Here is a 16,471-nt window from a genome sequence, read left to right as displayed (position 1 = left end):
GTCACCAGCCAGTATCTGTAGTCCTTTTGGGTGCAGTGGAGAATTATGTTCAGAGAACTAGTGAATGGGCTATATATAAAAAGGGAACATGATGGGCTTCCCTAAACGGGTGTGTTTTTAGGGAGCGCCAAAACCTGTGTAAGTTGTGCTTTGTCCTGATTTCTTGGGGTAGAGCATTCCAAAGAATAGGTGCAGCTTGGGAGAAGTCTTGGAGTCGGGAGTGTGAGGTACGGATTAGTGCGGATGTTAGTCGAAAGTCACTTGCGGAGTGTAGAGAACAGGTAGGCCGATAAACAGAAATGAGGGAGGAGATGTAGGGGGTGCCACACTGTAATGAGGGAGGAGATGTAGGGGGTGCCACACTGTGATGAGGGAGGAGATGTAGGGGGGGTGCCGCGCTGTGATGAGGGAGGAGATGTAGGGGGTGCCACACTGTGATGAGGGAGGAGATGTAGGGGGGGGTGCCGCACTGTGATGAGGGAGGAGATGTAGGGGGGGGTGCCGCACTGTGATGAGGGAGGAGATGTAGGGGGGTGCCGCACTGTGATGAGGGAGGAGATGTAGGGGGTGCCACACTGTGATGAGGGAGGAGATGTAGGGGGGGTGCCGCACTGTGATGAGGGAGGAGATGTAGGGGGGGGTGCCGCACTGTAATGAGGGAGGAGATGTAGGGGGGCGCTGCACTGTGATGAGGGAGGAGATGTAGGGGGGGGTGCCGCACTGTGATGAGGGAGGAGATGTAGGGGGGTGCCGCACTGTGATGAGGGAGGAGATGTAGGGGGGGGTGCCGCACTGTGATTAGGGAGGAGATGTAGGGGGTTGCCGCACTGTGATGAGGGAGGAGATGTAGGGGGGGGTGCCGCACTGTGATGAGGGAGGAGATGTAGGGGGGGGTGCCGCACTGTAATGAGGGAGGAGATGTAGGGGGGTGCCGCACTGTGATGAGGGAGGAGATGTAGGGGGGGGTGCCGCACTGTAATGAGGGAGGAGATGTAGGGGGGCGCCGCACTGTGATGAGGGAGGAGATGTAGGGGGGGGTGCCGCACTGTGATGAGGGAGGAGATGTAGGGGGTTGCCGCACTGTGATGAGGGAGGAGATGTAGGGGGGGGTGCCGCACTGTGATGAGGGAGGAGATGTAGGGGGGGGTGCCGCACTGTGATGAGGGAGGAGATGTAGGGGGTTGCCGCACTGTGATGAGGGAGATGTAGGGGGCGCCGAACTGTAATGAGGGAGGAGATGTAGGGGGGTGCCGCACTGTGATGAGGGAGGAGATGTAGGGGGGTGCCGCACTGTGATGAGGGAGGAGATGTAGGGGGGTGCCGCACTGTAATGAGGGAGGAGATGTAGGGGGGTGCCGCACTGTAATGAGGGAGGAGATGTAGGGGGGTGCCGCACTGTAATGAGGGAGGAGATGTAGGGGGGTGCCGCACTGTGATGAGGGAGGAGATGTAGGGGGGGGTGCCGCACTGTGATGAGGGAGGAGATGTAGGGGGTTGCCGCACTGTGATGAGGGAGATGTAGGGGGGCACCGCACTGTAATGAGGGAGGAGATGTAGGGGGGTGCCGCACTGTGATGAGGGAGGAGATGTAGGGGGGTGCCGCACTGTGATGAGGGAGGAGATGTAGGGGGGTGCCGCACTGTGATGAGGGAGATGTAGGGGGGTGCCGCACTGTAATGAGGGAGGAGATGTAGGGGGGTGCCGCACTGTAATGAGGGAGGAGATGTAGGGGGGTGCCGCACTGTGATGAGGGAGGAGATGTAGGGGGTGCCGCACTGTGATGAGGGAGGAGATGTAGGGGGGTGCCGCACTGTGATGAGGGAGGAGATGTAGGGGGGGCGCCGCAGTGTAATGAGGGAGGAGATGTAGGGGGGTGCCGCACTGTGATGAGGGAGGAGATGTAGGTGGCTGCCGCACTGTAATGAGGGAGGAGATGTAGGGGGTGGCGCACTGTGATGAGGGAGATGTAGGGGGGTGCCGCACTGTAATGAGGGAGGAGATGTAGGGGGGTGCCACACTGTGATGAGGGAGGAGATGTAGGGGGTGCCACACTGTGATGAGGGAAGAGATGTAGGGGGGGTGCCGCACTGTGATGAGGGAGATGTAGGGGGCGCCGAACTGTAATGAGGGAGGAGATGTAGGGGGGTGCCGCACTGTGATGAGGGAGGAGATGTAGGGGGGTGCCGCACTGTAATGAGGGAGGAGATGTAGGGGGGTGCCGCACTGTGATGAGGGAGGAGATGTAGGGGGCGCCGCACTGTGATGAGGGAGGAGATGTAGGGGGGGGTGCCGCACTGTGATGAGGGAGGAGATGTAGGGGGTTGCCGCACTGTGATGAGGGAGATGTAGGGGGCGCCGCACTGTAATGAGGGAGGAGATGTAGGGGGGTGCCGCACTGTGATGAGGGAGGAGATGTAGGGGGGTGCCGCACTGTGATGAGGGAGGAGATGTAGGGGGGTGCCGCACTGTGATGAGGGAGATGTAGGGGGGTGCCGCACTGTAATGAGGGAGGAGATGTAGGGGGGTGCCGCACTGTGATGAGGGAGGAGACGTAGGGGGGTGCCGCAGTGTAATGAGGGAGGAGATGTAGGGGGGCGCCGCAGTGTAATGAGGGAGGAGATGTAGGGGGGTGCCGCACTGTGATGAGGGAGGAGACGTAGGGGGTGCCGCACTGTGATGAGGGAGGAGACGTAGGGGGGTGCCGCACTGTGATGAGGGAGGAGATGTAGGGGGGTGCCGCACTGTGATGAGGGAGGAGATGTAGGGGGATGCCGCACTGTGATGAGGGAGGAGACGTAGGGGGGTGCCGCACTGTGATGAGGGAGGAGACGTAGGGGGGTGCCGCACTGTAATGAGGGAGGAGACGTAGGGGGGTGCCGCACTGTGATGAGGGAGGAGACGTAGGGGGGTGCCGCACTGTGATGAGGGAGGAGACGTAGGGGGGTGCCGCACTGTGATGAGGGAGGAGACGTAGGGGGGTGCCGCACTGTGATGAGGGAGGAGATGTAGGGGGGGCGCCGCAGTGTAATGAGGGAGGAGATGTAGGGGGGTGCCGCACTGTGATGAGGGAGGAGATGTAGGGGGGCGCCGCAGTGTAATGAGGGAGGAGATGTAGGGGGGTGCCGCACTGTGATGAGGGAGGAGATGTAGGGGGATGCCGCACTGTGATGAGGGAGGAGACATAGGGGGGTGCCGCACTGTGATGAGGGAGGAGACGTAGGGGGGTGCCGCACTGTAATGAGGGAGGAGACGTAGGGGGGTGCCGCACTGTAATGAGGGAGGAGACGTAGGGGGGTGCCGCACTGTGATGAGGGAGGAGACGTAGGGGGGTGCCGCACTGTGATGAGGGAGGAGACGTAGGGGGGTGCCGCACTGTGATGAGGGAGGAGATGTAGGGGGGTGCCGCACTGTGATGAGGGAGGAGATGTAGGGGGGGCGCCGCAGTGTAATGAGGGAGGAGATGTAGGGGGGTGCCGCACTGTGATGAGGGAGGAGATGTAGGGGGATGCCGCACTGTGATGAGGGAGGAGATGTAAGGGGGGCGCCGCACTGTGATGAGGGAGGAGATGTAGGGGGGTGCCGCACTGTGATGAGGGAGGAGATGTAGGGGGGTGCCGCACTGTGATGAGGGAGGAGATGTAGGGGGGGTGCCGCACTGTGATGAGGGAGGAGATGTAGGGGGTTGCCGCACTGTGATGAGGGAGAAGATGTAGGGGGGTGCCGCACTGTGATGAGGGAGGAGATGTAGGGGGTTGCCGCACTGTGATGAGGGAGGAGATGTAGGGGGGTGCCGCACTGTGATGAGGGAGGAGATGTAGGGGGGGCGCCGCACTGTGATGAGGGAGGAGATGTAGGGGGGGCGCCGCACTGTGATGAGGGAGGATATGTAGGGGGTTGCCGCACTGTGATGAGGGAGGAGACGTAGGGGGGTGCCGCACTGTGATGAGGGAAGAGACGTAGGGGGCGCCGCACTGTGATGAGGGAGGAGACGTAGGGGGCGCCGCACTGTGATGAGGGAGGAGACGTAGGGGGGGTGCCGCACTGTGATGAGGGAGGAGACGTAGGGGGGTGCCGCACTGTGATGAGGGAGGAGACGTAGGGGGGTGCCGCACTGTGATGAGGGAGGAGACGTAGGGCGGTGCCGCAGTGTAATGAGGGAGGAGATGTAGGGGGGCGCCGCAGTGTAATGAGGGAGGAGATGTAGGGCCGTGCCACAGTGTAATGAGGGAGGAGATGTAGGGCGGTGCCGCAGTGTAATGAGGGAGGAGATGTAGGGGGGCGCCGCAGTGTAATGAGGGAGGAGATGTAGGGCGGTGCCGCAGTGTAATGAGGGAGGAGATGTAGGGGGTGCCACACTGTGGAGAGCTTTGAGGGTGAGAACAAGCAATTTAAATTGGATCCTATAATTCATGGGCAGCCAGTGCAATGACTGGCACAGAGTGGAGGAGTCTGAGTAACGGTTAGCCAGATAGATGACCCTGGCTGCAGCATTAAGGATGGACTGGAGGGGGGAAAGTCGAGTGAGGAAGAGGCCAATTAATAGAGAGTTACAGTAGTGCAGGTGGGAGTGGATCAGGGCGACAGTGAGGGGTTATTGTTGTTTCTATGGTGAGAAAGAGGCGGATTCTAGAGATGTTCTTCAGGTGCAAGCGACAAGAGCGGGCAAGAGATGGTATATGAGAGGTGAAGGAAAGGTTGGTTTCAAACATGACACCCAGACATCAGCATTTTTGTGGTGCCACAAACGGAGAGGGAGATGTCAGATTTAGGTAGATGAGTAGACAGAGGGAGAAGAAGAAGTTCAGTTATGGAAAGGTTGAGTTTCAGATTGAGAGCGGACATGATGTTGGAAACGTCAGATAAGACAGTCACTGGTGTTCTGTAGTACAGCGGGGGTGAGGTCTATAGTTGTGTGTCATCAGCATAAAGATGGTACTGAAAGCCAAATCTGCTGATGGTCTGTCCAATTGGGGCTGTGTAGAGAGAGAAGAGGGCCAAGGGCTGACCCCTGAGGGACCCCAATAGTGAGAGGAAGAGAAGAGGGCCAAGGGCTGACCCCTGAGGGACCCCTATAGTGAGAGGAAGAGGAGAAGTGGAGCTAGCGAACGATACACTGAAGGAGCGATTAGAGAGATAGGAGGAGAACCAGGAGAGAGCAGAGTCCTTTATGCCGATTGAGTGGAGCATAGAGAGTAGGAGGTGGGGGGCCTGCGCTTTAGGGCTGAGGAGGGAGAGATTTTTTGGGGTTGTGAGGAGATCAGGGTGGTGAAGTAGGTCTGTTTGGAGGGGTAAAGGGCAGAGTCATAGGTTCTTATCATAAATTTATACTGGATGTTTTTCTGGTGTGCGAGTTTTCCTCCATAGGCGTTCGGCACTCCTAGAGCATCGCTGGAGAAATCAAGTTTGCGGTGTGAGCCAGGGCTGTTTTACTCTGTGTCTGGACGTTCTGATGGTGAGGGGCGCAACTTGGTCCAGGGGGCTTCTGAGAGTGTCCTTATAGTGATTTACAGTCAGGTTAGGCCAGGAGAATGGAGATTGGGGACAGTGATGAGTGAAGGGAGTCTGTAAGTGTATGAGGGTTGATGTCTTGTAGATTTCTGAATGTGTGATAGGTAGGAGTGTGCTGGGGCGGGCGAGGATTTGTGAGCGTGATGGAGAGAATGTTGTGGTCAGAGAGGGGAAGAGGGGAGTTATCTAGGTAGGAGATTGAACAGAGCCAAAGACCAGATCAAGGGTGTTCCCGTCTTTGTGTGTCTCAGAGGTTGAAAGCTGTGAGGCCAAGAGAAGAGGTCAGAGACGGAAGCTGGGGCTGTTTATGGGCACATTTAATTATCTTTTTCTTCAGGCTTGGGGGCACATGTTATTTGAGGACCCAACATTTCTTACCCAGCACTGAAGAAGACCCTATTGTTGAACCTCAAAGAATTGTTAAACTGGCTCTATGTCACTACAGGAAGGTTCTACATCAACAGAAAGTCTTTCCCCAAACAGACGAACTGTCCGCCGTCTTCTGTATGTAAAGAGTGTGGAACAAGGACACTGCGCCCACGCCACGCGATGTGTAGGGAACATCTTCACAATGTGACTGCTGTCCAAAATCGATTTCTGAATTGGCCGTGCAGGAATTCTCCAGCCAGGGACATGGCCTCTAAACCATAAAGTCTACCAGTGGCTGCTGTCCATATGGTGGCCGTCTCCGTACAGGTCGTAGCCACGAGGGACAGTTCTCAACTTATAAGAGATCTGCAAGCCGTCAAGAAGATGTTCTAAATATGCCATACCATAAGAGGGGTCATTGGGATTCTTAAGCTCACGACAGAACGGTCCCTTGGGCAAGAGCCCAAATCGGGTTTCGTTATTCAATTTCTTGAGGAAAAATATCTTCAGGTTCCATTGAGTTCAGATCTTCTGTCGTCGAAGGGGTTTCCACATCCAAATACCCATTTGAAACTTTCGGCATGTAAACTCACAGGAGGTCGTTGATGGCCTGGGTTGTAGGTTGTCTTGACAGCCGGGGGTCTGCAAAAGACCCCGGAGCCTGTCACTGTAAATCTCCTATGAATGCCGGTTTGAGGCCAGCATTCATAGGAGATTGTCACTTATGCTACACATAGTGGGGCTCCAGCACTATGTACAGTGCAGGTGATCAGATGATTGCAGCTTCAAGTCTACTAGGGGGGCTATTGAAGAAAGTAAAAAAAAAAAAGTTCAAATCACCCCCCTTTTGTCCCTTTAAAATACACCCAGCCAAACCAGAACTCACACTATGCACTGACGAGGGGCAGAACCCCGAAACAGTGTCTGCAAATTGAGTTTCTGGCTTATATCCTAAGTCATGTGATAAAGGGTCGATATAGACTTTTAGGATTACTACTTCCTGTAGGTGGCGCTAGACTTCTGGTCCTCTTCCTCTCTGAAGAGACAATTTGTGGATTTCCCAGAGGAGCATTGCGGCTTTAAAAGTCTCCTCACAATGACATGCTTAACATGTCGCTCTCCGCAAGGAGAAAGGTTACCCCTTAGATAAAAAAAAATCAAAACCGCCAGAATTACATTTTTTGGGGTTGCTGCAACACTGCAACAACGGGCGATTAAAACAACTTATCTACCCCAACATGGTATCAATAAAAACGTCAGCTCGGCATGCACAAAGTAAGCCCTCACACCGTCCCAGATCCGGAAAAATGGAGCCGCTAAGGGTCTCTGAAAATGGGAACTTTCTCTTAATTTCAGAAAAATTGCAAGGTGTTAGAAAGCAGAGGTCCTGCAGGAAGAACCTGTCCGGAGGTGTAGGATTCCCGGACCCTTTTTCTCCTGATAAGCGCTGTCAGGTATGGAGCCGCCCGCTCAGCACCAGAATTCATTGTTTGTCCCATTAAAATCCAACTACTTAGGACCAATGTCTGTAAGATCCACAGAGAGGGATCTTTGTCCATCACTGACGTTCTCTCTGAGCATGGAGGATGATAGCCGTGTCCGTTGTGGGGGGGTGTACAGCAGCCCAGTGCCCACCGGCCAGTCACAGCCACTGTTGCCCCCCGGCCAGTCACAGCCACTGTTGCCCCCCGGCCAGTCACAGCCACTGTTGCCCCCCGGCCAGTCACAGCCACTGTTGCCTCCCGGCCAGTCACAGCCACTGTTTCCCACCGGCCAGTCACAGCCACTGTTTCCCCCCGGCCAGTCACAGCCACTGTTGCCCCCCGGCCAGTCACAGCCACTGTTGCCCCCCGGCCAGTCACAGCATTTATGAGACAGAAATCCATCCCCCGGACAGCGATGACGTCTGCTACCAATGTCGGATTTCTTAGACACTGGGAGATCCAGTGGGGGTCACGTTCGCATCCTTATCGCAGAGGTGAGCGACAGCTCCTGGGCGGAGCAGATCAGTGGATACCGATATTCTCACAGGACTGCGCAGACCCCACCAGATGTGATCCATAAAGATGGAAATAGCCAGTGAAATTTACTGCAAAAGCAACTGAGCAGCGTGGACACCGGTGAGCAGCGAATCCACAACTCCAAAGAAGCCTTCATAATTCTGCTGATTACTCCGACAGAAGCACTCGGACAGGTCACCTGCTGAGAACGGGGATGGTGAGCGAGTTATTGGCTCTGAGCGTTAGTGCAGGAAATTTAATGTTTTGGAAGCAGAAAAAAAAAAACAGGCAAAACTTCAAGGTTCTGTGCGACCTGATCAGGGCCAAATTGTGATAAGTAGACGACTGGATCAGTGCATCTGCAAAATGGCGGCTCATGTAGGGCGTTCCCGCGACCGGTGTTTTATAGGGGTGTCCTCATTGTGCAGTCGGGGTACTGTGAGGTGTTTCTTAGTACACAGGGGGGTCTTCTGGGGTTTCCGGAATGATCGGCCGGTATCTTGTGGGGTGTCCCGGTGTGCAGAGGGTCTTGTGGGGCTTCCTTAGTGTGCAGCAGGTCTTCTGAATTGTGCAGTCAGGGACTCATGGGGTGTCCACATGTGTGGTGGGTCTTCTGGACTTCCTATTTGTGCGGCGGGCGTCTTCTGGACTTCCTATTTGTGCGGCGGGCGTCTTCTGGGGCTTCCTCACTGTGAGCGACGGGCGTCTTCTGGGGCTTCCTCACTGTGCGCGGCGGGCGTCTTCTGGGGCTTCCTCACTGTGCGCGGCGGGCGTCTTCTGGGGCTTCCTCACTGTGCGCGGCGGGCGTCTTCTGGGGCTTCCTCACTGTGCGCGGCGGGCGTCTTCTGGGGCTTCCTCACTGTGCGCGGCGGGCGTCTTCTGGGGCTTCCTCACTGTGCGCGGCGGGCGTCTTCTGGGGCTTCCTCACTGTGCGCAGCAAGGTCCTCTCGGGCTTCCTCACTGTGCCGGCGGGGTCCACTCTGGCGTCCTCGTGTGCCGGCGGGCTCCCCTCTGGCGTCCTCGTGTGCCGGCGGGCTCCCCTCTGGCGTCCTCGTGTGCCGACGGGCTCCCCTCTGGCGTCCTCGTCCTCTCGGGCTTCCTCACTGTGCCGGCGGGGTCCACTCTGGCGTCCTCGTGTGCCGGCGGGCTCCTCTCCGGCGTCCTCGAGTGCCGGCGGGCTCCCCTCTGGCGTCCTCGAGTGCCGGCGGGCTCCCCTCTGGCGTCCTCGAGTGCCGGCGGGCTCCTCCCTGGCGTCCTCGTGTGCCGGCGGGCTCCTCCCTGGCGTCCTCGTGTGCCGGCGGGCTCCTCTCTGGCATCCTCGTGTGCCGGCGGGCTCCTCTCTGGCATCCTCGTGTGCCGGCGGGCTCCTCTCTGGCATCCTCGTGTGCCGGCGGGCTCCTCTCTGGCTTCCTTAGTGTGCGGCTGGAGTCCTCGTGTGCAGTCGGGGGTCTTCTCGGGCGTCCTCGTGTGCGGTCGGGGTCTTCTCGGGCGTCCTCGTGTGCGGTCGGGGGTCTTCTCGGGCGTCCTCGTGTGCGGTCGGGGGTCTTCTCGGGCGTCCTCGTGTGCGGTCGGGGGTCTTCTCGGGCGTCCTCGTGTGCGGTCGGGGGTCTTCTCGGGCGTCCTCGTGTGCGGTCGGGGGTCTTCTCGGGCGTCCTCGTGTGCGGTCGGGGGTCTTCTCGGGCGTCCTCGTGTGCGATCGGCGGTCTTCTCGGGCGTCCTCGTGTGCGGTCGGGGGTCTTCTCGGGCGTCCTCGTGTGCGGTCGGGGGTCTTCTCGGGCGTCCTCGTGTGCGGTCGGCGGTCTTCTCGGGCGTCCTCGTGTGCGGTCGGCGGTCTTCTCGGGCGTCCTCGTGTGCGGTCGGGGGTCTTCTCGGGCGTCCTCGTGTGCGGTCGGCGGTCTTCTCGGGCGTCCTCGTGTGCGGTCGGGGGTCTTCTCGGGCGTCCTCGTGTGCGGTCGGGGGTCTTCTCGGGCGTCCTCGTGTGCGGTCGGCGGTCTTCTCGGGCGTCCTCGTGTGCGGTCGGCGGTCTTCTCGGGCGTCCTCGTGTGCGGTCGGGGGTCTTCTCATGTGCAGTCGGGGTCACATAGTTTCAGGCTGTAGGTTTTAATGTTTTGGCTGGTGGAGTACATGGAGGGGGCTGCATTATATGGGGGGGGGGATAACAATCTATTTGCAACACACGGTGGGCGCACTTTACGGCTGCTCAGCTTCCGCTCCTGGTTGCCATGGAGGTGACGTCGGCGGGCGCGGTCACGTGGAGGGGGCGTGTCCTGTATTGGAGGCAGCGCGCGTTGCGGGCGTTCAGTGTTCTCCGGAGTCTGAGGTGAGCGCTGCGGCCGCTGTGTGCGCTGCGGGCGGGTGCGGGAGACGGGGCCGGGGCGCCGGAGAGGATGCGGGAGACGCTGAGCAGCCGCCATTGTGTTTCTGGGGGGAGGGGCAGACGCCATGTTCTGTATCCAGACGACGGCGATGTCTGGAGCTGTGCGGCCGCGGACCTGACGTGAATCCCCGGGTGTCGCGGGGCCTGCCGCCATCTGTCCTCCCCGCGGGCCCCCGGCCCTCACTGTGGCCCTATTCTTGAGGCCCCCCCCCCGCGTCTCCCTCCTCCTCGCGCAGGCGCAGATCCCGCCCATCACTCTGGTCTTTTTAAAAGATGCCGCGGCTGCTGATTGGCTGCCCGAGGCCCCGCCCACCGTGTGCTGCCTCTTTGTTTTGTGTTTTCTTCTCCCGCTTTTCGCTGCGCGCTGATTGGCTGCAGTGTCCGCGCTCGGCCTGTGATTGGCTGCAGCTAATGTGAGTGAGTGCGCGGCGCTTCCCATCCCCCCCCCCCCAGTGCGGCGTCTGCTCTGTGTTACCGATCTGAGCCCGGGACTGAGCGGCCGCACCCGGAGCAGCGGCACCGCGTCCACCGGCCGTGCAGAGCTAGGCGGCCCCGCCCCCCCGCAGGGTGACCTCTGACCCGTCCTCCTCTGTGAAGCAGGTAGCAGAGATCTCACCATGCCGATCAGACGCTCCGTCAATTCCTCCAGCCAGGAAGCCGCTCCGAAGAGCCGCGCAGCAGCCGCCGCCGCCGCGGAGAGCGAGGCCAAGAAGGCAGGTAATGTGCGGGGGCAGGGGCAGGTAATGTGCAGGGGCAGGTAATGTGCGGGGGCAGGGGCAGGTAATGTGCAGGGGCAGGTAATGTGCGGGGGCAGGTAATGTGCCGGGGCAGGTAATGTGCGGGGGCAGGGGCAGGTAATGTGCGGGGGCAGGTAATGTGCGGGGGCAGGGGCAGGTAATGTGCAGGGGCAGGTAATGTGCGGGGGCAGGGGCAGGTAATGGGCAGGGGCAGGTAATGTGCAGGGGCAGGTAATGGGCAGGGGCAGGTAATGTGCGGGGGCAGGTAATGTGCGGGGGCAGGTAATGGGCGGGGGGCAGGGGCAGGTAATGGGCGGGGGGCCGGGGCAGGTAATGGGCGGGGGCAGGTAATGGGCCGGGGGCGGGGGCAGGTAATGTGCGGGGGGCCAGGGCAGGTAATGTGCAGGGGCAGGTAATGTGCGGGGGGCCAGGGCAGGTAATGTGCAGGGGCAGGTAATGGGCGGGGGGCCGGGGCAGGTAATGGGCAGGGGCAGGTAATGTGCGGGGGGCAGGGGCAGGTAATGGGCGGGGGGCAGGTAATGTGCGGGGGGCCAGGGCAGGTAATGTGCAGGGGCAGGTAATGGGCGGGGGGCCAGGGCAGGTAATGGGCGGGGGGCCAGGGCAGGTAATGGGCGGGGGGCAGGGGCAGGTAATGGGCGAGGGGCAGGTAATGGGCCGGGGCAGGTAACGTGCGGGGGGGGAGGGGGGCCGGGGCAGGTATTGTGTCGGGGCAGGATGGCTGTGGCTGGTGACGTGCGGGGGACGTGTGGGGGCTGGTGACATGCGGGGGCAGAACGGCGGCCGGCGCTGGTGACGTGCGGGGGCAGAACGGCGGGTGCAGGATGGCCGGGTCTGGTGACGTGCGGGGGCTTGGCGGCCGGGGTGGGGGTAGGATGGCCGGGGCAGGTAATGTGCTGGGGGCCGGGGCAGGTAATGTGCGGGGGGCCGGGGCAGGTAACGTGCAGGGCAGAATGGCCTCCCTCCTCCGCGGCACTCATCTCTGCCCCACAGAGGCTGATGCCAGCTCCGAGGAGTCCGCGTCCACCGGAGAGGAGCAGGAGACGCCCCCCGCCACATCCAGCGAGACTGATCAGCTGAAGGAGGCCGCAGCCAACGAGGAGAAGGCGGCCGATGGGGCGGTGAGCGAGGACGCCAAGAAAGAGTGAGTACAGCGGCGGGCGAGGGGCGGCGGGAGCCCGGGCACCACACGCTCACACCAACCATGTGTCTCAGGGGCGACAAGGAGCAGTCCAAGGAGAAGAAGGTGAAGAAGACCATCCCCTCATGGGCCACCCTGTCTGCCAGCCAGCTGGCCCGGGCACAGAAGCAGACGCACATCTCCTCCTCCTCCCGCCCCAAGATGGACGAGATCCTGACCGAAGCCATTAAGGTAAGATGCGCTGAAGTATACACCGCGTGCAAAAGTATGTGCCCCCCTCATCAGCAAACACCAGCGCGGCCCCTCAGTACAAGCTGTGTGCAGAGTGATGTGTGTATGAGGAGCGATCCTGGTGTCCGGGGAGGGCGTCTTTATGGTGCCAGCAGGGGGCGCTGTAACGCTGTTTCTCCGGTGCAGGCCTGTTTCCAGAAGACGGGGGCGTCCGTTGTGGCAATTCGAAAGTACATCATCAGCAAGTACCCGTCTCTGGAGCTGGAGAAGAGGGGCTACCTGCTGAAGCAGTCCCTAAAGAGAGCGCTGCAGCGGGGAAACATCCGCCAGGTGAGACCGCATGGCGGGGGATGGAGTCTCCGCTGAGACCTCAGCCTCAATCTTACATGTCGTCTTTTCTCCAGGTGAAGGGGAAGGGGGCGTCCGGCAGCTTCGTGGTCGTGTCCAACTCCTCCAAATCTGCGTCCAAGTCCCGGGACAAGAAGGTGGGCAGAGGGGCGGGTGCGGAGAGGGGCCGATGCGTGGGGGGCTTCTGACATCACATCCTTATTATTTCTCACAGAAGAGCAGCTCTGCAGCCGCAGATCAGCCTAATGTGAAGCTGGAGGACATCCTGCCGCTGGCATTCACCAGGCTGTGCGAGCCCAAGGAAGCGTCCTACAGTCTGATCAAGAAATACGTGTCCCAGTATTACCCCAAGCTGAAGGTGGACGTGAGGTGAGACCGGTCCCCCGCGCACCGTCTTATACAGAGTATTGTGTCTGCAGAGCATTGCGCTGATGTGACTTGGCAATTGCAGGCCTCAGCTCCTGAAGAACGCTCTGCAGAGGGCCGTGGAGAAGGGCCAGCTGGAGCAGATCACAGGGAAAGGAGCTTCTGGCACATTCCAGGTCAGTCTGCGTGTTGGGCGCGCGTCGCGGGGCTCCCGAGTGTTGGGCGCGCGTCGCAGGGCTCCCGAGTGTTGGGCGCGCGTCGCGGGGCTCCCGCGTGTTGGGCGCCGGCTCTTTGTCTCGGTCAGGGATGACCCGTCACTGTTGCTGATGTTCGGCCTCGTAGTTCAGTCTCGTTAGTCGGGACGGGCTGAGACTCCAGTGTTTAGTGAGACTTTCCTCTGTCTTGCAGCTGAAGCGAGCAGGAGATAAGCCCCTTCTGAGCGGAGGAGGATTTGAGGATGCCATCCTGTCTGCCATCACAGCCATGAACGAGCCCAAGACCTGCTCCACCACGGCCATCAAGAAATATGTGCTGGAGAACCACCCCGGGGTGAACTCCAGCTTCCAGGGTGAGCCCGGGGTCTGCAGCGCTGCCCCCTGTAGGCCGCCCCTGTGTGTCTGATCCAGGTCACCTTTACGTCTTTCCTCCCTCAGTTCATCTGCTGAAGAGAACCCTTCAGAAGTGCGAGAAGAATGGCTGGATGGTGCAGATCTCCGGGAAGGGCTTCAGCGGCACTTACCAGCTCAGCTTTCCATACTACCCCAGGTAGGAGCACTATATACCGCGTGCCATGCGTCCGGTGCCCGCAGCCGTGCAGTACACCACGTCTCTTCCCACAGTCCCATCATGCTGTTCCCGGACAAGGCAAGTGAAGAAGACGACGAGGAGGAAGAGTCCGACAACGAGTCAGAAGAGTCTGAAGAAGAAGAGTCTGAGGAGGAATCTGAGGATGAGGAGCCCCCTCCCAAGAGGAGGTAAGTGGACCCCATGCTATGACGGGGATGAGTGGGCATACGCCGGGCTGCTTATATATAGGACCATGTTCCTTCTTGTATACAGGATGCAGAAGAAGGCTGCTCCGTCTAAATCCAGGTCCAGAGCTCCCCCACCTAAAGCAAAGAAGAGCGCACCAGCCCCCCGAGGCAAAGCAAGAAGCGCCCCCAAAAAGGCTCCAGCACCACCTCCCTCTAAAGCTAAGAAGGGAAAAGCTGCTCCCCCACCTCCCCCTGCCAAAAAACCAGCCAGCCGGGCCCCCAAGAAGCCGGCCCCTGCAAAGAAAGCTGTAAAGCCCGCGGCAAAAGGCAAGTCCAGCCCGAGGAAATCGCTGCGGTCCAGGAAGTGAGCCGGGCGCAGACATGGGACCCCCCACGACGACAGCCAGGAGAAAGAAGCCGTTCCCGTGGTTTATTTCCAGGAAGAGCCACTTTTTCTAAAGTTGTTTGTTCATTTCCTCCTTGATTTCAGAGATGGTGCAGCGTTCACGCATCTTTTTGGTAGCTGTAGCCGCCGTGCTCCCCTCCTTCCGCCGTTGTCCTCTGACTGAAGCCGGCAATGGTCCATTTCAGTTTTCTCCCCCCCCCCCCCCCCCCCCCATACGGTTTCTTGTTGTGTAAATGAAATCCATGTCAATGTTGAGCATTATTTAATGAACGTCAAGTCCCTTTTTTCTGCAGGAAATCCTGTGTTTTTTTTTTGTTCCCGGGGTCGAGCTGATGGCCGGCTCCTTCCGGATCCGTTAGTAGGACGCAGACACGTGATGTGGCCGGTGCGCGGTGTAGCAGGCATTGAGACCTGAGCCTTTCCACCATCAGGAGCACCACTAGTGAGATTGTGCTGGGCCGGGGGCTGAGCGGCTCGCCTCTGACCACCTGTCTTCCTGACCCGAGGGGCGGCGCGCGCTGCACCCTCCCGCAACACATGGCTTCCAGCACGCACGCGCGCCCGCCCGTCGTCCTCAGCTATTGGCCCCTGTAGATCACACATCAGTGAATAGGCGTAGCATGTTGTACAGGATCCAACCTTTTTTTTGTTATTATTTTAAAGCCGATTGTGTCTTTATTTTAATGTTTTGCCATTTTGTAAAGACTTGGGTGCGGATAGACGACGTGAATCCATGGGAATTCTGCTGTTTGCTACAATAAAGACTAGATTCTGCTAGGACGCGGTGTCATTGTTATTTTTCTGCAGTTTCATCTTCTACTCGCCCACCATGACGGGGGGCCGCGCCGCAGGAGCTCGTACGGATTGTCAGTCGGGGTGGTCAGGCGCCCCTGGGGGAGTCTCCGCAGCTACCGGCCGGCCCCGCACCTTTCACTGTAAATTTATACTAAGGCCGCACACTGTATTATTGAGGCCGCAGGGTGTCGTGAGCGCCCCCTCGTGGCTCTGAACGCAGTAACGGGCTGTGGACCGGTTGTATCGTGGGCTGGAGTTTCCCTGCGGGGCAGATCAGTGCGGCCGGCGGCTGGATCCACGCTGGGACTTAACCTCCTCCAGTTTTCTCAGACCTGCCCTGTCCTGCAAATGAGGAGGGGTAGAAAACAGCAGGGCAGGGGGCACACGTAGGCAAGAAGACCGAGCCAGCCACGTCCTATGTACACCCCAGACCACCGAAGGTACATCGCAGGCGGTCCTTATATGAAGAGCAGACATGCAGCGTTCTCTGCGCAGACAGGCGGGGTGTGTGTGCGGACTTCTCTGCGCAGACAGGTGGGGGGTGTGCGCGGGCTACTCTGCGCAGACAGGCGGTGTGTGTGTCTGCGGACTTATCTGCGGCGCAGACGGGCGGGGTGTGTCTGCGGACTTCTGTGCGGCGCAGACAGGCGGGGTGTGTGTGCGGACTTCTCTGCGCAGACAGGCGGGGTGTGTGTCTGCGGACTTCTCTGCGGCGCAGACGGGCGGTGTGTGTGTGCGGACTTCTGTGCGGCGCAGACGGGCGGTGTGTGTGCGGACTTCTCTGCACAGACAGGCGGGGTGTGTGTCTGCGGACTTCTCTGCGGCGCAGATGGGCGGTGTGTGTGTGCGGACTTCTGTGCGGCGCAGACGGGCGGTGTGTGTGCGGACTTCTCTGCGCAGACAGGCGGGGTGTGTGCGCGGGCTACTCTGCGCAGACAGGCGGTGTGTGTGTCTGCGGACTTCTCTGCGGCGCAGACGGGCGGGGTGTGTGTGCGGACTTCTGTGCGGCGCAGACAGGCGGGTGTGTGTGCGGACTTCTCTGCACAGACAGGCGGGGTGTGTGTCTGCGGACTTCTCTGCGGCGCAGACGGGCGGTGTGTGTGTGCGGACTTCTGTGCGGCGCAGACGGGCGGTGTGTGTGCGGACTTCTCTGCGCAGACAGGCGGGGTGTGTGTCTGCGGACTTCTCTGCGGCGCAGACG

The 16,471-nt window shown here is 59.7% G+C and overlaps 1 protein-coding gene across 2 annotated transcripts; it reads left to right on the top strand.

Annotated features, from left to right (window-relative positions):
- Positions 1–10,057: 10,057 nt before the first annotated feature.
- On the top strand, positions 10,058–15,255 carry HP1BP3 (heterochromatin protein 1 binding protein 3). Of its 2 annotated transcripts, none has more exons than XM_073656083.1 (12): positions 10,058–10,197; positions 10,855–10,971; positions 12,003–12,153; positions 12,225–12,381; positions 12,568–12,711; positions 12,786–12,866; positions 12,944–13,098; positions 13,181–13,271; positions 13,504–13,663; positions 13,749–13,860; positions 13,935–14,069; positions 14,155–15,255. In XM_073656083.1, the coding sequence occupies exons 2-12, from the start codon at positions 10,872–10,874 to the stop codon at positions 14,435–14,437; spliced, it is 1,569 nt and encodes a 522-aa protein (XP_073512184.1). In that variant the 5' UTR covers positions 10,058–10,197; positions 10,855–10,871; the 3' UTR covers positions 14,438–15,255. The 2 variants fall into 2 exon arrangements, with proteins under 2 accessions (XP_073512184.1, XP_073512185.1); XM_073656084.1 differs by having other exon boundaries at positions 10,074–10,197; positions 10,852–10,971.
- Positions 15,256–16,471: the final 1,216 nt, after the last annotated feature.

Source organism: Phyllobates terribilis, unplaced genomic scaffold, assembly GCF_046119375.1.
Source record: "Phyllobates terribilis strain yellow unplaced genomic scaffold, ASM4611937v1 Scaffold_12__6_contigs__length_324123572, whole genome shotgun sequence".
Classification (NCBI taxonomy): domain Eukaryota; kingdom Metazoa; phylum Chordata; class Amphibia; order Anura; family Dendrobatidae; genus Phyllobates; species Phyllobates terribilis.
The sequence above is the reverse complement of the archived record's forward strand: the minus strand, read 5'-3'. Positions and strand labels throughout refer to the sequence as shown.